The sequence below is a fragment of the Montipora foliosa genome, chromosome 3 (genome assembly GCF_036669935.1).
Source record: "Montipora foliosa isolate CH-2021 chromosome 3, ASM3666993v2, whole genome shotgun sequence".
Classification (NCBI taxonomy): Eukaryota; Metazoa; Cnidaria; class Anthozoa; order Scleractinia; family Acroporidae; genus Montipora; species Montipora foliosa.
The window spans coordinates 28,345,790-28,373,774 of NC_090871.1; the positions used below are offsets into that span (position 1 = coordinate 28,345,790).

Below are 27,985 nucleotides of genomic sequence, written 5' to 3' on the forward strand. Positions count from 1 at the left end.
TTCCATCTTTGAGGCGTTTGGGAGAATACAGATATAATTACGCAACATTCAAATTCTACCCCTCTTTTGCTGAATAGTAGATCACTGCATAGAGCAAGGTAAAGTCGCTGTCGAGCTACGAAGGATCATGTGGTCGGAGCTTATACCGATTTCAGTGGTATAAGGCATCTAAAGACCTAATATTTCTTCTCCCCAGTATGGAATGCAAGTCCATCGCCGGCAGGGTTGTTTATCAGAAGGCCGAATAACCGTAGATATGCGCTACTATACTTGGAAACTAAGCATTGCAGCATGATTATAGATGTACGCTCGTATACAGCTGAAAGCTACCCATCCGGATTTCGGCTCTGAGCAAAGTACTCGTCTCCTTTCCATTTACAACTTACTCCTATTTTACTTCAGAACAGTTTTTAATTTATGGTTTCTTTCGTTCTTTTATAAATAACTGTCCCTTTAAATAGGGAAAGTTGTCTGAAGATTTCAAGAAAACCGCAATTCATGAATGTCCCTCTTTATTAGAGGTATGTTAATCTCGACGTGAGCATTTTGCTGTAAATTACTACGCTCTGAAAGGCAAATCGTTTTGTGGTATCGTAAATAATTGCGACTTTCGAGTTAGCGGGATTAAATTATGTCAATGGGTTGAAATTTCTGTTTGAGGTAAAGGGGAATTCAAGATACCTGGGATACCCCTGTTATATTTATATTAAATTACTTAAAATTGGACGAATGCCCGCGAATTAACTGTAGTGTTCAGGGTAGTGCGTGCTTTTTGTACGTGAATTTAATGCGTGAATACGTGAATTTAACTACTTGATTAAATGGGGCTTGTAGATTGGATTCAGTGTTTAAGGGTACCGGCTGGGTAAATGAAGTTATAGCAGGTCACATGATCGTGACAATTAATTCCTTGCTTTATATGAAATTATGTTTCCCATTTTTTTTTCACGGGTAGTTTTGCTTTTAGATAGCCAGTTACACGTATTTCTTTGGAGGGTTTCTAGTGGGACCACAGGTAAGATATTGACCCATTTCTAATCAATAGATAACTATTAGAACTCAGTACTGCGTCGTGTTATACTGTCGTGAGTAAGTCATAAAGGATTCATGCTTTTCTGTACAGCTAGTTCGTAATTGCAGATACCATATAGCAGAGAAAGGTCATTGTTGATATTTAGGGACCATTGCTGTGGAGCCAAATGATATTCTTGCTGAAGTTGTTCATTCTGCGGAGTTTCGTTAAGCTACCTTTGTTTTGTTCTACGTTTTAGTTTCCAATGAAGAAATACATGGCTTTAATTGACGGAACACTTATCAACAAGAAAGACATCGCATCAAACTCTCGGTAAGAGCTCAGTGCGCATGCTCGGCAATTACGCGTTGTGCAGGATCGTTGCGCAGTACACAATCTTTGATTTGAGTGAAAATACTCGTCTCTTTTTTTTTTCACGGTGTCCTTGAGTCCACAAAGAAAAATGTACATCTCTTAATTCATTACCGGCTCATCTTAATATTTACTTTCTCCTTGAGTTCACTGCAATTGGTAGAATGTCCTGTCTCAACGGAATTAAGCGATCAAGAGTCATTTTTGGTCCTCAAATGTCGATCTATTGCATGTGTTTGCTTAACACCTAAATGTTGTCTTGTGTTACAGCGTCATCGCGGGTCTTAGACGTTTCATTCTTGGCTTAATCTATCTCGTCGTGTACGCAGTTCTTCATCCAAAAGTCAAAGCAAGTTTTCTAATAACAGATGAATACGATGTAGGTTCAATTCTTAATCACTTCTGACCCTGGTTTGGGTCTAGGAGCCATATCATACCTTGATGAAGTGCGATCGTCCGGCTGAGAGTTATCCTGAGGAGGCCTTTTGTCGTTGACATTGACTGACGTTTGGACAACCTGAGCGGAAGTTATTCTCATTGTCAAGTCTTGACTTTAATGTTAATGTCCGGCTACTCTCAGGAGGACGATCTCTCTTTATCAAGGTGACTTCTAACTCTTTAGCTTCCTTTTTCCTCATGTTTGAAGTGTGCTAGCATCAATTTTATGGTCTATGTCATTATGTTATTTGGTTTATTTTTAGCAAAAGTCGTTTTTGTACAAGTTCGGCTTCGCTGTGGCAACAACGAAAGTCAGTGTTATGAAGTACCAAGCAGTTTGGCTTATTACGGTAGGTGTGGGGCCCATGAGTGGGTGGGTAACACTTAATTGTATTTTACAGATCTAGACCGAGTTATTTTTAGTCTGATTTTTCTGCGAAACCAGACCTTTCCAGTTGATCACCAGTCTTACATAAGAAATTATTACCCATGGGATTGAGAACTTTGTTCTCCCCAGGAGGATGAAGTTACCGTTTGGATGCCTGCAATGTCTCAGGGAATCTCCAAAGCATGGTTCCTTAGGATCGATATTTGGACGTGACGTTACTTTCACCTAGGCACGTGGATAGGTTTCATCTACCCCGTCTGGGATTTTAGGCATTCATATGAAGACAGCGACCATGAATACAGGCCAGCATCCGTTTCTCCTTGCAATGGAAGAGATTAATTGAGCTGCCTGAGTAAACATAATTGAACAAAATTCTTGATGACACTAGTTGATTAGTCTTCCATTTGTTAATTCGAACGAATTATTTTGCGTCGAAACCACTCTATCCCTCGAAGACATATAGAAATAAGCAATAGACGTCCAAAGAAATAGCTAACAATTGTCAACAATGGTTTCTGCTCTATTTTATAAACCTTATTCCAAAATGGCCACCATTCTAATATTCTTTCGTTTGCCTTGTTGCCTCGTTCAAGGTTAAATATTCTTTTGAATGTTTACCTTAAAAACGAGCCAACAAGGGCTAATTTGCAAGCAAACAAAAGAATACTAAAATGACGACCATTTTAAGGTGTATATGTGTGTTAGCATGAATTATTAGGTCCTCGCGCGCCTCGTTAATTGATGCCATATAGAGCGTTTTCACATGTGTCACGGCAGCCATGTTGGTGTTCCAAAACAAGGGAATGGCGGTCATTATGGTGTACCAAACCAATCCTCCGGAAATTGAATTTTTCTTTTGTTTCAGTAATCCAATATGTCTGCTGGTCACGTGAGTTAAAACGCTCTAGCTTTTTTTCAAGCATGCGTGATAGACGTAATTCTGATCTTCTGAGAAAATGTGAACACGTGAAAACGTTTATCAATACACTTTGTCACGATTTTGTATTCTTTTGCTACGGGGAGTTGCATTTTACCATTTTTAAGAAGGCAAAGAATTTTTAGCTTTGCCATTTTTCTTTGAAAAGGAAGGAGCTTGCATCATATCAGGGTTGGGTTACAATGGCAGATCAGAGAAGGGTGTTGTGAGATGGGACGGCTGCAGTAACGTTCACCTTTTACTCTTTGAGACGGCGTACACATTTCAGGTAAAATGTTTGCTGCTGCTGTAAATTTCGTTCAGTTCTACAGATTTTTCGCCAACTTATGCCAAGGGAATGAGTATTAATTGACCATTTCCGGTGATAGATCAATAAATCCTTTGGGTCGCTCGTTTCTGCAAACTTTTTGAGCAATGGACAAAGAATTGAGTCTCTTATCACAGGTTCTATTAAACTTGAATCGTTGCGACCATGCGCAACACAGCGCACACTAAGAGAGCGGGGTTAATCCATTGCCTTTGCCATTGTTTGAACGACGTTAAAACCTGTTTTTAACATTCTAAGCCCTCCGTCACAGAGTTAAGCGTTTAAAGCCGGTTTTGAAAGAGGCAAAGTATCTTGACTATGTTTATTACGTTCCTTTATCAGCATGTTATAGATGCTTTCAACTTGAATACTAATCAATGGATGTTCAAGTAAGTGCTTTCTTGTGCTACAGAAAAATGATTAATTTTAGTCAAACGTACTCGACTATTGTTCTGGACTATTTTTTCAAGATCGAATCGTAGTTTACACTTTAATCCCCTGTCAACAAACACAGACGTAACGCCATGCAGCCTATTTCGGATGGTAGGGAGCTATGAAAACCGTCGTCGGAAAACGGTGACGAGAGATCCAAAACGAGAGAGGGCTGGGGAGAGGAGGTCTGCTGTTTTCTCTTCACAGTCTTTTTTGCTCCCGACAATCTGATTGGCTGGAACAGGCTAGTACGGTCGTTGACCCCAAAATATTGCGTCTGCTTAACTGTGCAAGCTGCTTGGATGGTACGCGAGATGTTGCTTCCTGATTGCAACATGTTGCAAAAACACTCATTAATGTTACATCCCTTTTTGCTTTTTTGCTTACAAGTCTCTCTCTGCTATTGTTCCGGCAGCCAGCAATAAGAGTTTGCTCTCAATGCTGTACTTCTGACGAAATGATTGGTCTTTCCTGTGTACCATTTCTTTAAGGAAGATACTTAGGTTTGTGGGGGACGAAAGCGTAGAATACCACGGCCTGAAATATAATCGTCTCCATAGGTCCCCTCTCACCCGACCCCGGCTTACCCATAAAACATCTCCCATCTTACAACACCATATCTGTCAACTTTTACTAGGTATGTGTACAAAAGGCTCCGTTTCCTTGGAAACAAGCTCATTTCCCACTTTCTAACGTTAGTCTTTGTGGCGCTTTGGCATGGCATCGCTCCTGGCTTTTTCTTGTGTTTTATTGGAGAATTTGTGATTATTGTCATCGAACAACAGGTACGCATAACTATGTTATTGGGCATAACCAGAAACCCATAAGGTTTGAAACGTGTAACGGCCCCTTGTGTGCTGGGAAACAAGCTTCTAAATATTCAATTTGCTACAATCCTAGACAAAACTGTTGGGAAGGTTAGCACTTTTGAAGTCTTCATTGCTTCTCTCCCCTCCCCCCTCCTTCAATGTTGTGTAAAACTGAATGGTTTCAGTGGGAAATTGTTGAGTTGCCTTCCAACATTGAATAGGGGGGAGGGGGGCTATGTAAGAGAAAGTGAAACTATTTCTTTTGAGCTTTAACAGAAGCGGGTTGAAATACAGCTGTGGTGTGGTTCATTTACATAACCTTCCCAACTACTTTTGTCTATGATTGTAAGTACCATATTTGGAACAACAAGAGCGAGGGGTTTCCAAATATGGTACTTAGCACTGAAACATTCAACCAATCAGTTCGCACTGAATATTCGGAAACTGTGAACGCGCGTTACACGTTTCATCCCTTATGGGTTTCTGGCATAACAGATATCACTAAACCATTGTCGAGTTTGGGAAGTACAATATACATCTTAAGACAGTGAGAGCGAGTCGATCCTTCATTCCAAGGCAGTCTAATTTTGTATTATCGGATGACTGACATCACAGAATCTTCAAACTCTTGCAGATATAATTGCAGTATTTTATCATATGAATTTTGATCTTCAAGGTTACGATTCTAGAGTATATTTATGGTTTTTGTGATTTATTAGCAAGCGTATTAGCTTCAACCATAGTAGTAAGCTAACCGACGTGCTATTCATGGTAAATCATCACATCATCTTCTTTCCATTATTTGTCGTGGACTAACTAGAGTTGTAAGCCACCAAACATGAAGAAATATTTTGAATTGATACTAACATCGGTGTTATCTTGTTTAGCTTTTAGGTCTTTGTCGCCAAGTGATAAAGAAACCATTCGCATCTTTTCCATTGTTTGTCAAGATACCCATAATCCTTTTAGGAGTTTGTCTACGACTCACTGGAGTCGCTTTCTTTCTCATCCCATTTTTCTTGCGCAGAGCGGATCACACTCATAAGGTAATTGCTTAAGCAGCGTTTTAAGGGCAGAATATTTTCCAACTTTCTAAGCGTATTAAACTGATTAATAAACTGGTATTAGCGCGTGGAAGTTACGGAAGAAAGTGGAAAGTGTATTCAGTTCTCACGTGCTTTAATACGTTCTCCACAAGACTTTTATTTGGATTATTTTGCGCCCATTTTTTTGCAGTGGACAGCAAATTAATAAACTTTATGGCGCTTTTACACTGTGAAATGTTCTGTGCAACATGTCTCGCAATGTTTTGGCGACATTGTGGCGGGACAAGTTGCCACGAAACATTTCGCAGTGTAACATACCCTGCAATGGCCAAAATCGTTGCGAGACAAGTTGCAAGACCCGTTGCCGAAAGTAGAGTTAAGTTCTACTTTTCGTGCAACGATTGTGGCCGTTACAGGGTATGTTACACTGTGAAATGTTTCGTGCAACTTTTTCCGCCACAACTGTTTGGACTTTGGTTTAGTTTATGATGGCGTTGTTGTTGCCGTGGAGGTCACCGTTACGCAAGGGATCCTCCCTTTGGCAGGCTAAAGAATAAAGGTACATTGTATGAAGGCTTTAAGTCATCCGCTCCTTGAGACTCATGAGTAGCCAAAATGGAGGGGAAATCGAGGGTGCAGGTTAAATAGACCATTTTCGAATTCTCACGGCTGGACTGGATCTAGCATGAAATGGAGGCTAATGCGGACAAATTAATTTGCATTTGAAAGAATTTGCCCGCATTTGCCTCCATTTCATGGTAGAATCCAGTCCAGTCGTGAGAGTTCAAAAATGGCCAACGGTCTATTTGTTGAAAAGGTTTCAGCGCAGACTGGTGCGGCTCCTTAAAATTCGAAAGGAAAATAATGCTGCTGGAAAATATATTTATTTGCCTTAATTTGCTAATTCGGTCGTCTTGACAAATATTGTGCGCATAATGTTTTGTTCTCTCTTCCCATTGTTTACCTTTTTTTCCCGTGGACACCAGAGCGTGTTTTCTTTTAGCTTCAATGTCTAAGTGGATGCGATGTTTTTCAGGTGTGGCTGTCCTTGTATTATGTATATCCCATCGGAATATGCGCGTGGTTTCTCCTCTACCCAACAGTCATCAGGCCCATAGCTGGAGTTTTGATGAAGAAATCTACGGACTCCAACCAAAACAAGTATGCTTTTGTTAGTTTTAGAGTGCCTTTGGAAGGACGCATTGCTTTGCCGTGCATGCCATATTCCAATCCGTTCGGAAGTTTATGCCAGTCGCAATCATCTCTGCTTGGTTTACTAGCGACGCAATCGCAACCTGCGTAAGCATAAACGCAACCACAAGAGCACTTATTTCACCGGGAAAACTGGCCTGACGCAAGTATAAGCACAAGAGCAACGATCCCTTTTCCTTGTGCTTGCTCTTATGCTTGCGTTCGCTTCCGTTGTGTGAAAACAGGACGTAACCCAAGCACAACTAAAGCTGTGATTTTCGTCCAATGAGAAAGATCCGTTCCAGATTCCACTCACAGCGTCGCGTTGTGAGTAAAGAGAGAACATGGAGCTAGTGTATCATTGTCTCCACGTCGTGTGCATGTGCTTTGCGTTATGGTTCGTTTTCACGAATCTCTTATTCCTTCTCTTATGCTTGCGTTTGTGCTTGCTCCGGTATTGAAAACCAGGCTTGAGTATTTTGTGAATCTTATTCCAAATTAAATGGTACTAATCAGACTCGTTTCTTTATCAACAAAAAAGGGTTAAAAATCCCATACCATTTTTAGGTCCCGCAAACCATGTCGTTGGCTTTGTTGGATGAGCATCGGCTACCGTGCGGAAAGATCAGGAAGGAGATCCGGCCTGATCAACACTATGATCTGCAAAAAACTAGCTGTCATTTGTCGGACGATCGTGCTATGAAGGACGTGGCCACACACCTTTAATTTGATCGTATCATCAACTGTTTTTCATTATTATTTTAATCGAAAATCTGTAGAAAACTGTTTTTGCTTTTCGATTTGTGGCGTTTGTTGCCAATTTCTTAGCTTTTAGGAAAGCCACCAACCCAAGTCACATACCAACCCGAGCTAATAAGATAGCTTGGATTTACCGGTTTGAATTATTGCTCGCCACAGCAGACTAACTTCTTTTTTTTTGGGAGGTGGCCTATCTGATCATTTTTCGCTTATGAAAGAGTTGCACATGCGCAGTTTAAATGTGGCTTTCCTATCACCGAACTCTCAGTTTACCAGGGCGGCGTTTCTCGAAAGTTTCGAAACTTCTCGGGCATATTTCGGTTGGCATAAAACGCTTTGTATCTTCAAAAGGAAAACGTTTTAATCCATTTTTTCTTAAGCTGATTTTAGTTTCACGAAACGCTTTTCGGGCCCGAAAAGTTTTCGGGGCTTTTGAGAATCAGGCCCCAGCGGTTCAGTTTCGCTTGGTCATGGGTTGGATCGATTCCTTTTTGTAAGATAGACGTCTCTACGCTTCTTTGCTGCGGTTTAAGGTGCATCCTTCCATAGAATGATCTTGAAAATGATTCAGTCGGTTTGGCTGCCTTGCTCCTCTAGCCCCTGTGGTTCTTCGAATTCCGGGCAACCAGGGCTTTTTGTCGTAAAGAGATGGTATTCGTCTCATTTGAGAGAGATGCTATCTTCAAACTTTCTTTTCTAGCTTGTTTCTTTTTGTTTTTCTTTTTTTTTTCGCTCACAGATTTAAGGCGGACAAGGATGAGTGAACATTGGAAATCGCCCAACGAGTCATCGTTTGCGAATATTTCAGTCATTAGAGGGATGACCCATTCTCTTTCCCCATTAAGACTGATCAGGATTATGTACCAGTACCTCCTCTTGATATACCTCCATTGTAAAAAGGACTTCTATTGTAAAAAGGACTTCTTGTAACCCTGATAAACGGTTTTCAAGGAATATGCCGGTGATTTGCTTCTATCGTTATCAAGTTTACGACTTCTCATTGTGGCAACGCAAGGTCCCCTCCACGTGAAAGCCAACTATCACCCTAAAGACTCACCACCATTTATCTTCAATAATCAACTTAATGCGATTTTCGTAATTCTGCGGAATCTCATCTTCAAGCACCAACAACCAAAGTTGGCTTGCATCAATCAAACTTCCAACGCCAACCCGAGAGTTGACCTGAAACCACGGATGCCGAAATCAATTAATGCGTGACATAACGGTACATACACCTTATTCCAAAATGGCCATCATTTTAGTATTCTTTTGTTTGCTTGCAAATTAGCTCTTGTTGCCTCGTTCTTAAGCAGTTAATTAAGCCCTGGCCAAACTATCGAACAAAGTTGGATTCAACCCTCCAACTTTGCTCGATCCAACATTCTTCGACAGTTTGGCCACCCATGTTGAATGATGTTCGTCCAACATTTTTTGTTCGATCAAGTGTTGGATGGAGTTTGCTTTTGATCAAACATTGCGACCAACAATGCGGCTCGACGCAACAATGTTGCAGTGTTTTGCCGCTGTTCCAACAAAGTTGTGTCCTGAATCGAGTCACGTTCGAGCTGCTAGCCAATCACGAATTGCTGTTATATTTTCAAGCCTAGGCTTCTAGCATTATTTGCAACAAAGATGGCGGACAAGGATCAACAGCCAGAAACCTTGATCAGCGAGTATGAAGCAAGGCCATGTCTTTGGGACACTTTTAGTCCCCTTAATCACTATCGCTCTGTTTGGAGATTTCTAGTTCAATAGCGTTTACAATTTCTGCAAATTGATCCGAACTCACTCTCATCAATTGATCTCCTACGCGCCGATGTATCTTGCAGTGAACATACCCTTTTCTACACGTTCTCTTAACCACTTTTGGTTTCTCTCGTTTGCACCATACTTATAAATTTAGCGCCACCTTAAACTTGAATGTTTCATCAAGCAATGTTGGATAGTGTTTTGCCACCACCTCAACATTTACATCCAACAATGTTGCATGTGGAACCCAACTATGTTCGATAGTTTGGCCAGGGCTTTAAAATTTATTTCGCAAGCAAAAGAATACTCAAATGGTGGTCACTGCGGAATAAGGTGTATTCGTACATTCGAACTCGACGCTGATGGGAAGAGATGGCAACTGTGCGAATCTTGTTTACTGAATAACTTCTATAAGATATCATAATGGTATTCGAGCTATGAACTAAACAAAATTCCAATTCACTTTCCGGAGGCGGAGTTGATCTTCCCAGCTGTGTTCGGAAATTTGATCAATGGAAGCCAAAACGTAGTTTGGCGCTTAGCGTTTGAAGGTGAGATTGAAGGTAACTTGTAGCCACATTGACTTTGAGATCGCATGCAAGGTCATAGTTCTTACTTCTAGGCCTAATACGTTCTCTTAAAGTACTCTTAAGCAAAACACAGACATGTCCAAAGAATACGGCAAACTAAGCATTTGCGTATCAGTAGTGGCGCTGCCCACGAAACTGATGTCAATTCAATCCAATGAAGCCTTAAATTTCCATTAAATTAATCTGCAAGTACTCGGACGACATCGGGCTTAGCATAAGGATCCTTCCGAATAACAGCCTCGATGAAACTGAAGTTAAAGTTATATATTTAATAGACCAATTCGGCTGACTCAATGTTGTACCCAATTCAATTCTTTTGGGAATAAACATTTTATTCCACGTATTTCCGTGTTATTTAAGGCACCGTCCACACTTGTCCGGATAATTTTGAATCGGCAAACAAACGTGTTCTTTGAGGATTCGCCTTCCGTATGCACGTATCCGGCGAATCCGGCACGCGAATCTGTGACATTTTGAATCTGCAAAGAATTTTGAAGCGTGTGGACGGTCGCATCCGGATTTTTTCAAATCCGATGACGTTACAAACTCAGATCCAGCCTTTACCGCGTAAATATTCAACATGACCGCTGAACGAAATGGTCGCCAACTCGCACGTTCTGTCGCCAATAGTCATAGCGGAGTCCTGGATACTAGAACGAACCCGGATACGTATGCACGATCCAATTCGCTTTGAATACCTTACGCGTGAACGTGAACGTGAACGTGAACGTGAACGTGAACATTTTTGAATCCGGAGAGAAAAAGTTGCGGATTCAAAAATATCCCGATACGTGTCGCCGAGGCCTAAATGTGAATGCTATATTTTCATGCAAATGCAATACACAAAAAGACTTCTTTGGGTACTGACAACATGAGTTAGCCGAATAGGCCATTTCCGAGTTCATGTCCGCCTCCTCTTCAAAAAGAGTCTAAGTGCGAAGTTTTTGTTGTGAAAATTAGTTTTCTTTCATGTGTGAAGTAGAACCTAATTACCATCACAAAAACTTCGCACTTAGACTCGCTTTCAAGAGGAGGCAGACATGAACTCGGAAATGGCAAATTGGTCTATCGTTTATTAAGTAATCGGAAGAAAACCGGGATAAAAATTAATTTCCCGTCGGCAAAACGTGGAAAATAACATCACAAAGATGCTAGGAATTATCTCGCTTACTGTCCCCAGTTGTTCAAACGATGGATAGCGCTATCCAGCGGATAAACACTAGCAAAATCGATTGAGTTATCCAGTGGATGGTGATTTATCCGGCGGATAGCGCTATCCATTGTTTGAACAACTGGAGCCTGATCTTTATAGAATTATATGATGCAAGGATAGACTTAAATCATGGGCCAGTAGTGAATTACAACTCAAATTTTGTTTGTAGTGGCTTTTGCCACCCCTGGCCTTTGCAGGGCGGCCAAAAATTTCGTTTTAAACTATATTTTAAATTAGTCGTTTTAGGTCAGTCTTCATAAATTTACTTCTTTTTACCTGCTGTAATTGGTTATTTTTTTAAATACTTAAATAATTATAGATTTGCCATCACAGGAAGTAAATTTTATATTCCGTTACTGAGCAGGGAATTTAGTTGAAGGGTAGAAGAAAATAAAACGGCAACGTTGAGGAAAAAAGCCACATAATGGAGATTATCAAGGTATACGGCGTCCAAGATGTCTTCGTGTAACCCCCTTCCCCCTTGGGGTAGGACGTGTTCAATTCACCACTAACACCAGAAAAGGTTTTAACTAACGGTTATGGTGTTATGCCTTCACTTCAAATGTCCTGTTAGTAACACAGTTACGTTAATAACACACAAGACATGCTTTGAAGCTCGACAGCAGTACTTCAGTTGAAATTCTTGAACAATGTCACACCACACGGGACCCTGCACACATCCCAGATATGCTCCTCATTCGGTGCACGCGGATTACAATAAGCGTCACGAAGTGTCCCCCTTGCTATTCGTAAGTGTTACACACCCTGACAATAACACGAGGCACGAAGTAATATTCACGATCTTCATACCTACACATACACTCCGAACGGAATAAAATATTACAGAACATAGCACCGATTCAACAAGAAACAGCAAGTTTTAGCTTGGCACTGATTTAATGATTTTAAGCCTAAACAAGGCAGGGTCACTTAGGAGCGTCTTAGCGCCAACACGACTGGAGGTTATTCCGGTTTCAGCATGAAGCCACTGAAAGTACTCCTACCTCTCCATGGACGGGATACTAGGAAGCTTAAGCACAAGACGTTTCTCTTTTTAATTTGTGTTCACGCAACCACCATGATTTATACTGCTAAAAATCTTTTCGCTATTAGAGACGATTACGTTAAAAAATCCGGGAAACACTACTGTCCTGGCATCAGTGCGAATGTTCACTTCCGGTTGGCGTCCTCGTGTTCTTTTAAAAAAACGTTCCCTACTAATCTATCGCAGAGTTTATCTCCGGTACCCATTCATAAATATGGATGAAAAGAGAGACAGGGTGGAACAAATTTTCCTGTCTGATGTAAAAGCATGGTAAAATAGCTAGGCCTAAAACCAACGACCCTGGAGTCAAGCCGTAAAGCAGCCTGATCGGTCCTAATTTAATTATACTTCAATAGCAAAATATACAACTTTCTTCAAGAAATAATAACAATATTCTTGCAAATTCTGGCAAATTATTTAAACGCTCTCTATTTGAGGAAAATAATTACGATCATCCCCATTTAAACATTTTGAGACCCTAGGGGTAGTGATTTATAATTTTTAGTTACATCTCCGTACCCAAAAATACTGCCCTATGCCGACCGTATCTTGCTTTTCGGCGAAACAAAACAAAAAGAGAAAAATAAATAATTTCCGGAATCTTGAGTCCGTTTCTTGTTCTTTTAAATTAGAACTAAGCTTATTCAACACAAGAACTCTACAGTTACGGACCAACAAAACAGATCGTCTCAACACCGCTGGAAAAAGTTGGGTGTCACACTTCGCCCAAACTGTCTTCTTTCGTGGCGGTTTTCTTAAAACTCGAAGTAGTCAACGAAGTTCGGTCACTCTTTTCCCATGTTATTCCGCGTCTAAACTGGGGTACTAGGTTCTTTCGGTTCCACTTTAACTGTTTGTTGTACTTCGTCGTAAAGATTCTTGGCGTAATTGATCTTCTGCGCCACCTGGTAAACGGAATGATGTGGTAATACAAGAATGATCACTCACAGCTATACACAGGTTTCAGCGGAACCTCCACTCTTACCTACTGAATAACTCTAAACTCGAGGACGTAATGGTTGCAAACATATTATTCGAATTCTTGTTCAATAAAAGTGTTTGCATCAGGAATAATGACTTTAGGATCACTTATTTTTCCTTCATGGGCACGGCCATCATAAATAATTGTGACGTCATGTTCGGTTTGCCTTATTCTTCTGGCACGAATAGCTTTTTTTTGTATAGTAACAATAGGGAAACCGTAACACGTCAGAGTCATAAAAGACGGCGGCGGCCGGGAAATAGGCGATTCTACTAGAAGTTGCCAATGGCAAGTTGAGCACTGCAAGGTGACTCGCGAAATAACAGTCATGGAAATAATGCACCACTCGCAATGAAGAAAGCTAACTAAAGCAAGGAAAGGAAAGAGTGTATGACAACGGGTAATCCGAAAAAAAGGCCAACTATTTTTTTCGTCATGATGTGAATTGAACAAGTCATGCAAGTACAAAGTAACAGAAATAAAAATTATAGGTGGCGAGACGACCTTCTTCACCAATTCAAACAGTACTGGTCTCGACTCGCGCACGCTCGGCAAAGATGGCGTTAACTGGGGAAGGCCTATGTCCAACAACGGATGTTCACAGGTTGAATGGAATGGGATGGACAATGATTATTACTCTTTGTGCGAACAATATTATGTTTTAAATATAAAAATGTCGCTTACATGTAAAAAGAGTAGACTTTTCAGTTCAGAATTTGAAAGAAAACAATAGTGAGGAACCATGCAAGGTTGTGTTTCACACACAAATGTTATGAACATGAACTCATTAATAGTGGAGACTTTTTTAAAACAGAACCAAGGTAACTGTCCGCTTTAAACGGAACAATATCATGTATATAAGAAGACAGCGTTCAAGTCTTTTTGATTCAAAATATAGAAAAGAAGAGACACCAAAGAACAAGACACTTCGTCTGGCATTAGCAATTCAAAGAACGAAGACTACACATTAAATCGTTTCGAAAACTACAGCAAAAACTAATTAATTACAAACATGTGGTTTTTAAAAATCCTCTAGAATGACAAGGGTCAAATACAATACACTACTTCTACGCATTTCGATTGGCTAGCTCGGGTTGAATAGCAAGTACTTTTCACCTCTCAATAGATAAAGAAAAACGAAACGACTTGCCGTTTCGCTTCGGCCACCGAGGAACAGATTTTAGCGATAAAGTCGGCTGAATATTCAACGTGTGTGGTATTCAGGACTTCTTCATTCCTCACGGGAAAATTAGAACCCAGAAATGACCAGCTCCCAACGTCAGTGGCCTCATAGCTCAGTTGGTTTGAGCGTCGCACCGGTATCGCGAGGTCACGGGTTCAAACCCCGTTTAAGTCCTGAATTTTTCAGGCTTCTCTCCGCAGTTGCTAAAATTGCGTCCATAACTGCGAGGATCATAGCTTTACTTGATTTCACATCCGCAGTTCAGTATATGATTCATTTCATATATCATTTCGTTCAAATCGTAATCTACGAGACGAGTTTGCTATTGCTGCATAGGCTATCAGAATAGTTTGACCTCCATATATCCACATTACATACCTTATGCGCAACAATTTGTTGATCACATCTCACGCGAGGTCTTTTACTAGGGTTCTTTGAAGGTGTCGGCACACTGCTATTTTCTGCTTTCATCACAAGCTCGATATAATCTTTACCATCTACCAAACAAAACAAAAAAACGTTCTTAGCAGAAGGATCATACATGAACTTATTGCCACAGTCAACTCGGGTTAAATATGTAAGAACAGTGGTTAGTTTCCCTTGATACTTTCTCCATTCTGATTGGATCAAAGAAATGCATTTTTAAGATAACAAATCAGAAAAGAGGTAATTCAGTGCCCATAAAGATAACAAACAAAGCACTCTCATTGGTTAATGATCAAAGGAAGCCACAGATAGCCAATCAAATGCGAGCCATTAAATGGCGCATTTTTTGCGTAATCACTTGATAAGCGCGCATTTCTTCAACGCAACTACGATAAGATACTTTGCAAATTATATTATTAATAAATAATCACATGATTTGGAGCGCAATTTGCTGAATTATTCGAAGTTCCTAAACTCAAAAACTCAAAATCATGTGCTTCCCTGTACTAACTCACACACTTCAGTTCTTACCGCTGGAAAGAAGCTGGCAAACATACAGCTCAGAGAAGCGCACGAGAAGGACAATGGATTCCGGAGAGGGGATTCCACGGGCGCGAACAAAGTAGACTCCCTCAGTGGTGACAATAGCTTTCAAACGATCTTCTCTGTCGCGTCGAACAGATTCAGACAGCACGAACCTAGTAAAAACGGAATGAGTTCGGGAGGATTAGACGCTAACCGCATTATTTCGGAAAGACGAACATCGAAACCAATAAAAAGAAGCCGATAATCAACGTTAAACCCATATTTATAGGTGATGGTTTCATAAAGAGAGAGAGAGAAGAAGAAGGCCTGGAGAAGTCCTAGAAAGCGAAAAAAAAAAACCTTTCTTACGGTTATATCTAGAAATCTGACTTCAGCCAAAGGAAGTATAGGTTTAATTCCAAGTTCAAAACCAATCTACAGATCAAACAAGAAGACACACCATAAAAGGCATGGTTCCCAAGGCACATGTGGATGATCCGTCAATCAACCGTGGACGCACGCAGAGCTCTGTTAATCATTTATAATTTGTGCAATAAAACGGACTCCACCGACAGCGTACATGTCCGCAATGTTATAAGATGTTTTTTGTTGTTGTTTTACAATCCCCAGTCACTTTTCTCTCCCTGGAATTAGGGTTTCATCCCTGTGGTGCTATTTGTTGAAAGCCAACTTGGGTTATCAGTCGTGTTTGAATCAATTGAAACAAAAACAGAGGTTTGAAGTCAGCCCCCTTTATAGACGTCTTCGTGTTTAAAATACAACGTTAGTGAACAACTTGACCCAGATGTTTCGGCACCATTTGAAGAAACCAGATAGACACCAACGTAAATACTACAAGTATCACCTATTCCACACTTCGTTCTAATACAAGACATACAATACTTTATTTAACGAGGGTAACACATTAACCTGGAAACAGTTTTCTAAAATGTGGCCCTCTACACTAAAAAGATACAAAAGAGTAAAATATATACAAGATACAGATACGCTTAATTGACATACTAGGGGTAACAAAATATAATTGGAAAGAAAAGTAAAAATAACGTAGAATAACAAAGACAAACAATACTTTACAAAGAAAAATGACAGAAATGATGTATTTAAAAAATGTATAAAATGAATATAAATGTTAACAATGTATATAAAAATGTAAACAACGCGCAGTCGCAATGATCCAAAATTGCAGCGACAGTGAAGGAGAAATCGACATAAGAAACAACAGGGTTCCTCCAGGTGTGAAACTGTGACAAACTTCGCAAGAAATAAAGTACGAAGCTTATACTTTAATGAAAGTGAGACGGAAGAGAAGGTAATATGGGGACTTATTGGACAGGTGATACGCTGCTTAAAGGTTGCGTCAAGGGTATTAAATAGTACCGAGGCGGAATACTGAAATCAATAATTAATTATCTTTGCCGAGTAATTTTTTTAGTACTATCTTGTTATTTATTTTATTTGTTTGAGGAGGTTGAAGTTTTGGCAGCTATTCAGATGATGTGGGCCTGCTATACCCACCCACCGATACACTCACAAAGTACACAACACCGGGAACTTCATCCCCTACTCTTCTCGAATTGTGTGTGGATTCTTTAACGTCCCACAGGGAACTAATGAACATGGAAGATATTTGTGAGACGGGGCCTACGGTTTATAGTCCTTACCCGAGAAGACTTGAAAGTCTAACCATTTGCGGGTGTAATTTCAAAGGCAGCACTTTCTCCTCAGTTATTTAAAGACCCTGAGTGTTGGTCCGGCGGGAGTCGAACTCACGACCTCCCGCATGGCAGCCCGATGCTCAACTACCTGAGCCATCGGTGCGCTTTCACTCATGGAACAAGTTAGGTAACCTTTCGCTACTCGGAATGAGACATTTGAGCCTTCCTAAGCACAGACAAAACATTTTAAACATGGATGGAATTAATTCTTGTAAACGGTCAATGCAGCCTTACTTTTCGTTGAAGTTGCCTTCATTTAGCTTCAACATGATTTCCTGGCCCTCAGCGTGTGTTGCAGAGAATCTTGGGATAGCACCACTCGGCCCAAAGCAGTTTCTACGTAATCGTGTGGATTTTGGCTGGATATATCTGGAACTTCGAGTGGCTTGGCCACGCACGGCTGCTGCAGTACCAGAAGCGAAGCCCAGGACACCGGCAGTCGGCTGAGCAATTGTCCCCACGATTCCTTTGCCTAGGCCTGTGAAGAATCCCTGCGAAAACGTTTATGGTGAGTTGAGTTAAGTCAAGGCAACCTCATTTTGACGTGCGCTTGTAAATTGTTCAGGATCGCAAAGTAGGGAGCTGGGGGGGGGGGGGGGGGGAAGGAGAAAGCTGGCACTCTCCGTTAAGTAATCTCTATTTCGGAGAAAGCAAAGATGACGGCAATGTAAACAAAAAGTTCACTTCGAAAGAAAATTTAGTACTTAGTTGCTTTGCAGAGGATAGCAAAGAAAATGTAAGAGACAACAACACGATTGCTCATTACTGAATTGCTGTTGCCACTGTTGTGTAAACTTCCATTATGAATTAACGTATTCTTCGTTAATAAAAAGTCTACTATGTTTTGGGCCTGAAAAAAAAACCATCTCGGCTTTCTTGAACTTTACTATCCATTAAAAAATTCCACAAAGCGAAACCGAATGCAATCGTCCAGCAAAAACTCCGAACGCACATTACCAGTTGGCTCTTTAATAGGTAGTTACATGAACCCAAGAGAACTTACTGACATTCCAGAGTTATGTGCACCTTCAATGGGCTGTGTCACAAGGCTAGTCAGACCACCAACCAAGCCCATCCCAAGCCCCTTCACACCCGCTACAAAGTGATCCTTAGAGCTGCCGAATCTCTCAGCTTTCATAGCGTCTCGGTTCTCTTGATTTTTACTATCCATTGAAAAATTCCATAAACCGTCTGATAAAGACCCTGTTATCTGTGAATGAAATAGAAACCCATGTTTTACAGTAAACCAAGGATGTGTGTATTGCGATCAACCGTCACTGGTTCAAGTTGATATGTTTCTAGGTTTTGTGGCTATTGCCAGATGTTAAAGTGTGATGCCTGCGAAGAAAGCTCCAAAGGGGAGGAAAAGAAGGGAGGCAGAGGAAGGCTACGTGGCCATGGGAAAGATGAGAAACTCGCTGGCGACAGGCGAAAGCACAACTGAAATAGCAGTCTTAGGCAGGATGCGAACCTAAGGCCTCCGTAACACAAATGCTCTCACCATTGAGCTACCAGAAGTCCTAGGACGCTACGTCGTTTATCTAGGTCAAAAATGGATAATGTGTCCCGCTTGTCTACAGGCTCTACAACGCTCTTTCAACTGCTTACGATTGAAATTTGAAAAAGGATGATAGTCTTCAACGGACTTCTCTACAAGTAAGGCGAACGCTAGTCTACAAAAAGCCCTGACATTTTCTGCCGTTTTAATAGATTGATGTTGGATGAGACATCAATCACCTGACATTGTCATTTCGCCCAATAAAACAAGGAAAAAAACACACAAGAAACGGTTCATGAGAATAGAATTCCACCTAAATGCTTTTGACAGAGAAAAAAGGTATTCTTACTTTCGCGGCAGAGTCAGATACTCCGTGCGCTACATTCATAAACAGCCCGCCCACGTTGCCACTCTTTACCAGTCCATGTATGCCAGATGACACATCATTTATAAGCCCCATGGGATTACCGAGAAAGTTCACCGAGGCCACAATAGCTGCTGCTTGACTTCGGATTTCCTGCAAGGAAGAAATTCACAGCTGTTACGGAATTCATGGTGACAAACTAGTAGTTGCAAGCAAAAAAGAGAGGTCGTGCATGGGGTCTTGACTTTCTATGTACTGAGGCTGGCAAAAAGGCAACTTTCATCAAAATGTTCCTGTTCACAGTTTCTCGTCACGAGAGTACGAATATCAACTCACAAAGTCTCAAGAGAGTGAGGTACTAACAAAAATGCTAAGACAAACTTCACTTTGATCAATATGTGGAAACGTTAACCTACCTCGATGTAGTGTTTGCTCATTGCATCTAAGTGTGAAGATAATGTGTCAAACGGATGGGATCGAGCAAATGACTCTAAAAAAAGGAACATCATAATTAGGAACATAGTTCAACATAAGTCTCTTAACTACAACGTTTGTTGCCTGGGACAACCCATATGCTTCCTTCAAGGAAACAGACACCAAATTAAGAAAAAAAATACAGTTTTGTAACTTAATTACAGGCTTCATCTGTACACAGTAAATGGTGTAATGCGCCCGTTGCTTGGCAAACTGAAAAAATGAGAGCTCCAAGCAGGATTCAAACCTACGACCCCCGTAGCACTGGTGGGATGCTCTACCCTTGAGTTAGGTTGCCTTGCTTTTTCTCACTGGTCTGCGGGTCTCTTAATGTCATGCGCTTCAAATGTGTAAATGATGGTTGAGGGTGTAATGCCTCCACTTGAGGAAGGTAATAAGCTAGCTGCTTGGCAACGGGTCGCAAACCAGTGAGCCACTGGTCTGCGTGCGGCCCGCAAGAGTTGAGGTCCCCAGGAGTTTTTGTGGCGCGATGAGTGCAGCATCTGACCGGTGCCGCGGAGTTCATAGGTTCGAGACCAAGCGAAAACTTTTTTCTTTCCTTTTTCAGTGCCTTTGAAGGGTGAGAAACAAAGTACGAAATCATCAGACACTCTTAAGATCAATTTCATTCCTGGTGAACTCCATTCGATGAAAACACTTCCAGCATCGCCTATTTCGCTTTTTACCGTGCCGTGGACTTTTTTTAAACACACCACTTATGTGCTACGAGCTATGGATAAAGAGAAAGCTGCTCAGTTCTTCTGCCGAGGGATCCAATTTTACCGACGAAAAATGTCAGCATATCAATACCACCAACCTAAATCTATCGTAGCGTCCTCTAAGTTGACAATAATTAGTCCCAAGCTGCTCTTGAGACTTTGCAAGTCTTCAGGAAGCCTTCCAGTACTAGATACTGATAATTTGAGCTGAGTTGAGTTCAGCTGAAGGTGCTCAAAGTAGTAGCGCTTCAGTGATCCTGTTGAACTTGAAACTGGTGGCCTGGAGAATAACAACGAGGTTTCGTTTGAATATAACAAGGATCGAATAAAAAAAACAGCAGCAACAACAACAACAAATTTCGTTTTTGCTGGATTCTTTGGGTATTACCTCTTGCCTTTTGCCAATGAAACCCTCAAACATTTTGAGATTACGACCCATGGAAGCGATCGTTGGGTTGTGGCCAGTAATTCCTTTCATCCTGCCATTCCCAACCCTACGCAATAGAGACCTTACGGGTAACGGGCAGCGCCATGTTTTTTTCATTTCACGATGACGTCATCGATGTTAACCGGTGGACCACAGAGGAGGAATGAATAGTATCCCACAATGCATAGCGATTCCTTTTATATTATCATATGAAATTCTGCCGTAATCAGTACCTTCCAGCCACAACGCAGAGGTGAGCAGTGCTGGAGACTAGCATGTTGTGTTTACTTGGTGTCAAGGCTTCGGCTCTTATATAAGCATAGATGTTATACCTTCATTGCGATTCGGAAGAAAATTTTTGGTGTCAAGTTGAATGATTTTACGCGTGCTACATTGAAATGTAGGGAAGCTCATGTGAGTTACATCGAGTGCTTGAGCGAACGGCGAGGATGCGTAATACCAGATGTTGTTGAGAGTCGACCTGTGGATGTGTACGTCTCTCTTGCTGGTTCGAATTAATTATTCCTTCGTTCAACACAGGTAGTGAAAGAAAAGTGAGTTAAATCTGAAATCCGCGGTAGTGCGACCGCTTTCAAATGCAATGATCAAATCACGAGTTCCACTTTGCGGGCTCATTAAACTAGTGTATTTTGATAAAATCTTCGACTCCGAAAGTATGAGAAAATGTGAGTACTTCTGGGTACTTCTCTACCAAAATATCGTTTCACCATCGATCTGCATGATTGAAGTCCATATTTGGTAAAAACTGTATAAACCACAATCCACAACTGTCTGACTTCTCTTCGGGTCTGCGATCATATTGTGAAACAACCACATTTTGAATTATCAAAATATGAGTAGTCCTCCGTGATTCTTGAGGAATAAATATCAGAAATTAAATACAAAGAGATGAAGTAATGACAGGCACAAATCAATCATCATTATAATCGACAAAACCTACGAAATAATCACGAAGAAGATCGCGTATTTCATCAACCGAGCGCGCTATTTCGCTATTCCCGTTGGGACGAGATGCCGAAAAGACTCTGGGAAACTATTCATTCCTCCTCTGGGTAGACCCAGCCGTTTCTCCGGGGTAGACACCAGTTTACCGGAAGAAGAATTACGAGTAGCTACAGAGAGGACATGATGGAGAAAAGAAAAAGTTCTTATCATCGGCGTCATTCCTAAACAGAGAACTTTCGAAAGGAAGAATTCTGGATATATTTGACAGACTTCTTTCTGAGGAAAATGAGCAAACATTGCCGCCGCGGACGCCATCTTCGTAAACAATCGCACTAAATCCTGCGCGTTAACTCTATGGGTATCTTAATCAAAATGGCTACGCGCATGAACATTTTACACATAAACGTACCCGTATACGTGTATCTTAAGGTCTCTAATTACTAGTTAACAGTGCACCGCCGTGCGAGAGTCGACACTGACTTAACTACTAAACAAATTACAATTACAAAGCAAGCAACTCGATAGGATCACCTTTGCGAGGCGTACAAACACTCATCCTGTTCTTCGTTTGAGCCCGCAATGTCATCGTCCTGCTGCACATAACCAAAGAACTGCAGCAGTTTGAGAAGCAGTTGCTCCTCTAATTGAAGGGTCATCTTTCGCAGTGAAACATCCAGGCTCTGCAATATTAAGAAATCGTTCAACGCGATTGAACCGGACATGGTGAAGAAAGACCGAGGTTTGCTAGTTATTTGCTGGAGATAACACAGAAAATCTTGGGAAGACAGCGATATATACTGGATAAAAATCATGATTTTGATCCGTGGGAGCTCAGCGGAATCGTATTAACCTTGTTTTATGCAGTTGGGTGCCTGCAGATTCATGGTTTTTTTGTGACCGAAATTACAAGGTAGTGAATCAAATTTTAAAAAAGCCCCTGAAATCGCAAAAACATGAATTTATTTTACCGCAAGGAACTGTACAATTTAAATTTTAGCCATCTTTACCGAACATGAACACAATGGCCGAATCGCTCGTCATTCTACATTACAGAGTACGCTAGGGCTATACTACCCACCAAACAAAGCTGCCGTTTCATTTGCGGACAATCCCGCACATATCTTTCACTGACCTTAAATATTTCCACATTAGGGAGCCTGCTGAGTTCTTTGGCAGCGGAAAGGTGCAGGGTGGGTTGCTGAAGCATGGTCTCTTCCTTGGATCCCCTTTCAGGAAAAGATGGGTACAATAGCACCGGAAGAGGACTTGCAAAAAGCTGATTATCAATCTAGCAAACAGAAGCAAAGAATGATTTAAATAACTAGTTTGTAACTAGTATAGACCTTATTCATAAATGGCGGTCACATTTATAATTCTTTTGTCCAAGTGCAAATTAGCCTTCCAAGCCTCATTTTAGAGCAAGAATTCTTTTCAATTCACTGTATGATATCGAGGCTTGGTAGGCTAATTTGCACTTCGACAAAAGAATTATAAATTGGCCGCCATTTATGAATAAGGTCTATTGTAACGGGGAAATTAACCCGTCAATTTAGAGGCCAATTCGCAAATTACGCTTACCCACTGAGCCTTCTCATGCCTGAAAATAAGATGGCGGCAGGATATCGCGCACTCGTCTTAACATACAAAAGGATTCCAGGCCTAGAGGCAAAGTCAGAATTTGTCCTTTTTCCAAGGCTCTGCAATAACAGTCTTCATTTGACCGCTAAAATAACTAAACACGGACCATTAAGGCAACGGGTAAGTGCTAATTATTCTGACCAACAGATGTCTGTAAATTGTTCAGTTACTAGAAAAGTTTACGCCAAGGATATGAAGAAACACCGCTCTATGCAGTATGCACCGCTCTGCTGACACACTGACCTGGATGCGTCCAACACTAGCCTCTAAAGTCTCGAGCTTTGATGTTCGAAGGAAATCCAACTGCAAACAAAAACATTGACTCCTGGTTGGTTTAAGTCATGTTGATCTCATAGACACACAATACAAACTTTCTGATCAACAACTGACTTGAGTGTCTGAAGCAAACACCAACTGAAAACCAACTCTTTTTCAATAATTGTTTCAAGAATTGTCTTTGTTCGTTCTGGTTGCAGTGTCCTTGCAAGATAAAAATCCAATTTACTGTACTCAGGACATTACTAAGCGGACGACTGCTCACCAAGGTCGAGTTGCTTGAGAAGTGATGAACATTAAGTCTTTAAAACCCTTAGCACCGGTGGCTCAGTTGGTTGAGCATCGGGTTGTCATGCGGGAGGTCGCGGGTTCGAACCCGCGAACCTGAGTGTTCGAACTCCCTTCGAACACTCAGGATCTTAAAATAACTGAGGAGAAAGTGATGCCTTTGTAATAACATCCGCAAATGGTTAGACTTTTAAGTCTTCTCGCGGGATAAGGACATAAACCGTAGGCCCCGTCTCACAAGTATCCTCTATGTTCATAAGTTCCCAGTTCCCTGTGAGACGTTAAAGAACCCAAATACTATTCGAGAAGAGTAGGGGATGGAAGTCCCTAGCGTTGTGGCTGTCCTGTTCTCTCCAGCAGAAGTGGCCGGCTTGACGGTGATGTCACTAAAAAGGCTTGTAGTGTATGAGGCCACCTTAGCAGTAACAGCCATAAGTCAAAAAGGGACTTTGCCGAATGCTGGAATATGTAGATGTAGATGTAGCTGTCTTAGCAACCCAGCTCATACCGCTAGCGCTGTGAATTAAAGCCGTGCATTTTCCAACTATATCTACAATCAAAAAGGTCACATTTACCTTGCAGAACACCAGAGATGGTCTCCAGAGATGTTTCCCTTTCCAGTGCTGTCGTTTGTCGCTTCAGCCCCAAATTAAGTATTCATAAACTAAAGGCCCGGCCAAACAATAAATGTTGGATGATCTAACATCTTGAGTGAACCAACATTTTAGCGTTTGGCCACCGTGTTTGATGACCATTCAACACGTTAGATGCTTTTCGATGATGTTAGAACATGCTTGATCCAACATAAAACACGCGATCAAACAATTTTTAACAGCTCCTTTGTTCTCACGTTGGATGTGAGAACTTTTTTTCGTTTGGCCAGTCTCAACCAACATATTCGAAGCGCGCAAGCGCATTGCTACTATAATTCAGTGGTTACCAGTGGTTACCCACAACCCATGCAGTGCGCTGTTGAAAGGATGTTTGATATTGTTTGGCCATCCCGTAATTCTCAACATGTTGGATCGTTCAATATTCATCGTTTGACCAGGTCTTAGAGCAGCAAACCATTTCGAATATCACCTTCTCCTCAATGACTCCGGTATACAAAAGAACCGAGGTCTGACACCGGTCCAAATAAACCAACCAGTGAGCGGTTTAAGTCAATCAATAAAGCCACTTTCATATGACCTTGAAAAATAAACGTGAAAACAGAACGCAAACAAAAAATGCAAAACATTCAATTTGCTTATCGACCAAAAACAAACGAGCGTGAATTTTCATTGGCTAGCGAACGCGGATGCAAACAACGTCATCTCTCCATGGAACTTTCTGGAAAGTTTCGCTTTGACGTCATTTGAAAGGCAGTAATGTGATTGGTCAAGCGAACTGTTAACTGACAATATCAGGAGTTTCCTTGGCGGGAATAAGGAGAAGCTTAGTTTTAATCTTGACAAACATTGGTCCGTCAAACAAATTGCGAACACTTTTTCAAGGCCATACGAAAGTCGCTCTAAGACCTTCAAGTGTTGAATGATATTTACCTCTATGTGTTCCAGACTGATAAAGACAAGTTCCTCTGGCACTGAGTTAATAACTGAGATGCCAATGCCTCCAACAAGACGAATCTGCACTTCAAGCGCTGACGGATCATTAGAAGTACCCAGGTTATTAGCGGTTGCTTGACGTAGGCCTCCCTTCTGCTCAACCAGCATCCAATCTCTCTCTGCATCTTCCTCGGGCTACCACGGAAATAACATAAAACAAATTACATACAACTTACGGGACCAATCTTAAACATGAAAACGTCAGAAATGCATAACCAAAAAGTCTAAGGCCCCGTTCACACGTATCCGGATATTTTTGAATCCGCACCTTTTCCCCTGCGGATTCGCTATTTTCGCAAATCCCATAATAGAGTTCATTTGGGGCGTTATTTGCATTAAAACAATGGATATCCAGTTCATTGAATCATGAACAGCCCCAAGAGTATTGTACTGCTTATACGTAAAGATGTCGCAAAACGTATTGCATTATGGGAAGCTGGTAAAAAAATACACTAAAATTTCCACGCCCACACGTAACGTATTCAAATTGAATTTGCTCGTCCACACGCATCCGGATTCGCTCTAGTAACCAAGACTCCTCTGTGAGAATTGTCAACAAAGCATAGACCCTTTGCATACATGGCGCCCAAATTTGAATAACAATACTTGATACATCCTTAGCCTCGTGTTTATGTTTCAAGACAAAGGATTTTTCTCATGAATGTGAGGCTAAGGATGTATCAAGTACTGTTATTCAAATTTGGGCGCCATTTATGCAAAGGGTCTATGAGACATGAGGTGTGAGAGTTGGCCACAAGAGAAGCGACAGCATTTCGTTCAGCGGCCATGTTGAATATTTACGCGGTGAGGACTGGATCTGAGTTTGTACGTCATCACAATTGAAAATATCAGGATTCGACAGTCCACACGATTCCAAATTCATTCTTTGCGTATTCAAAACTTTCCGGAGGTTTTCCCGGAGACTGAGCGGATTCAAAAGTCTGGCCATAATTTGACGGGACCTGAATTCTAAATTTTGATGATACAAAAAACTGTTGGGCTAAGGCCAAGTGAGAGAGATCAACACTTGTAGGTTTAATAGCTTCTGAAAACACTGTTCCATAACATTCCTTGTTCTAAGTTACATCGTGCTTTTATGAATGCCACATATTGTTCATCTACTGTGTAACTATTGTAGGGTAATGTGAAGTGGTGCTTTCTATCCATGTAGACTATGTGAGCGTTAGCCCTACTAATGGAATTGGGCCCACACAAGGACAGAGAAAAAGTCTGTCTCTCACACTTTAAAAATACTCCACCCAGCTTGTCTCCGTTAAGTTGGCACAAGATCACTGACCTGTTGTAAGCAATCTGTGATCTGCAGCACCCTGGTTGGACCATCTGCCAGTATTTGGACTCCTAGGCAACCGGAGCCTGGCCTCAGTTTACACGTGCTAATGCACTGTTCTATTGGAATCTGATCATCTTTAGTGATGTTCGCTGGACCGAGAACAGCATCAACACCTGGAAACATACAAAACATGGAATAACATAAGAAGAATACATAGCAACGTGGAGAGCGCTCAACGTACCGTCATTAAAATCAAAAAGCAACAAATACCAATGTTCCAGCACAGCCTTGCAAAACTCCGGACCCTTCGTTCAAGCAATAAGATTTAAAATACGTAATTTCAACAACAGTACACACTTTGGGAGCTGTGTGCATTACCAGCGTCTATGAATTTCCCTCAAAAGCGAAATATGGCAACACCATGCGCCCAAAATCGCACCATGTGAAATGTATTCTAGTGATTACAAACGCAAAAACATTCTTCGGCAATAATTTACTACATTTGTCCCAAGTGTTTGGCTGCTTTGATTTTATTGTCTTTCAAAGTAAATTTTGAAAAGTCTGCAAGTTGGGCATGACACATTTTATTTGACCTACAACAGAGCACGGTAGATGTGTCACAGCAAGGGAAGGTAAACAGGATGACGTAACAAAATAATTTGTGTTGGTAATGTTCGTCCAAAACAACGATGCAAAAGTAAACCCGGTATTCAAAGCAACCCCCTTCGTTCTCGGTGGTGGGCCAAACCTTTGCCATCTTCAAAAGCCAAGAAAAAGGCGAGTTTAGAGGAAACTGGGTTTGAAAGAACATATGTTAGGGACGAAGGCAGATAATTATTGCAGAGGAAGGATTGGTAATAGGGCTCCTCCTCCTCCTCCTCCTTCTTCTTCTTCTTCTTCTTCTTAACCCAAGTTACTGCATTACTTCAGAATGTGGTGGTTGTGTGTACTGCGTAGTGATGGGGGCTGTCATGACACGGCACAGCACGGAATGATGACTTCGTCACATTAGGAAAAAAAGGCAGTGGGATCGCACAAGAGCATGTGAAAATGACGTCACAGTGGACATAACAGAGACCGCAACTGAGACGTCCTCAAGAACAAGAACGTTACAAAAACAATTAGTGGAACGAGCGAAAAAACCGCTGGGCACGCTACGCTGCTGCTTTTAACCTGATGACGAGAAAGGACCACGTTTAAAGTTATCTCGGCTGGAGGACAAGAGCAACCAACGACAGAAACATCCACAGCATATATCAAATATATTTCTACACCGAACGACTTGGAACAATGGCGA

The 27,985-nt window shown here is 41.3% G+C and overlaps 3 protein-coding genes across 3 annotated transcripts in view; 2 read left to right on the forward strand and 1 right to left on the reverse strand.

The window, feature by feature from the left end:
• Positions 1–12,454, forward strand: part of LOC137997244 (lysophospholipid acyltransferase 5-like) — a 22,890-nt gene extending 10,436 nt beyond the window's left edge. The window contains exons 8-18 of the mRNA XM_068843118.1: positions 462–521; positions 968–1,015; positions 1,272–1,345; positions 1,655–1,763; positions 2,086–2,172; positions 3,296–3,415; positions 3,797–3,843; positions 4,524–4,671; positions 5,583–5,741; positions 6,778–6,902; positions 8,431–12,454. Of these exons, the coding sequence (XP_068699219.1) occupies positions 462–521; positions 968–1,015; positions 1,272–1,345; positions 1,655–1,763; positions 2,086–2,172; positions 3,296–3,415; positions 3,797–3,843; positions 4,524–4,671; positions 5,583–5,741; positions 6,778–6,902; positions 8,431–8,455 (1,002 nt within the window). The 3' untranslated portion in view covers positions 8,456–12,454. The remainder of the gene's footprint in view (positions 1–461; positions 522–967; positions 1,016–1,271; positions 1,346–1,654; positions 1,764–2,085; positions 2,173–3,295; positions 3,416–3,796; positions 3,844–4,523; positions 4,672–5,582; positions 5,742–6,777; positions 6,903–8,430) is intronic.
• LOC137997245 (lysophospholipid acyltransferase 5-like) overlaps positions 1–27,985 on the forward strand; it is a 288,814-nt gene that overhangs the window by 56,044 nt on the left and 204,785 nt on the right. The window lies entirely within an intron of this gene.
• LOC137995518 (intermembrane lipid transfer protein VPS13D-like) overlaps positions 12,608–27,985 on the reverse strand; it is a 147,994-nt gene continuing 132,616 nt past the window's right edge. The window contains exons 75-87 of the mRNA XM_068841053.1: positions 26,695–26,861; positions 25,335–25,532; positions 23,470–23,529; positions 22,721–22,876; positions 22,120–22,268; positions 20,294–20,475; positions 19,419–19,492; positions 18,988–19,155; positions 18,144–18,350; positions 17,375–17,631; positions 15,411–15,577; positions 14,832–14,950; positions 12,608–13,193 (exon numbers count right to left, since the gene is read on the reverse strand). Of these exons, the coding sequence (XP_068697154.1) occupies positions 13,101–13,193; positions 14,832–14,950; positions 15,411–15,577; positions 17,375–17,631; positions 18,144–18,350; positions 18,988–19,155; positions 19,419–19,492; positions 20,294–20,475; positions 22,120–22,268; positions 22,721–22,876; positions 23,470–23,529; positions 25,335–25,532; positions 26,695–26,861 (1,997 nt within the window). The 3' untranslated portion in view covers positions 12,608–13,100. The remainder of the gene's footprint in view (positions 13,194–14,831; positions 14,951–15,410; positions 15,578–17,374; positions 17,632–18,143; positions 18,351–18,987; positions 19,156–19,418; positions 19,493–20,293; positions 20,476–22,119; positions 22,269–22,720; positions 22,877–23,469; positions 23,530–25,334; positions 25,533–26,694; positions 26,862–27,985) is intronic.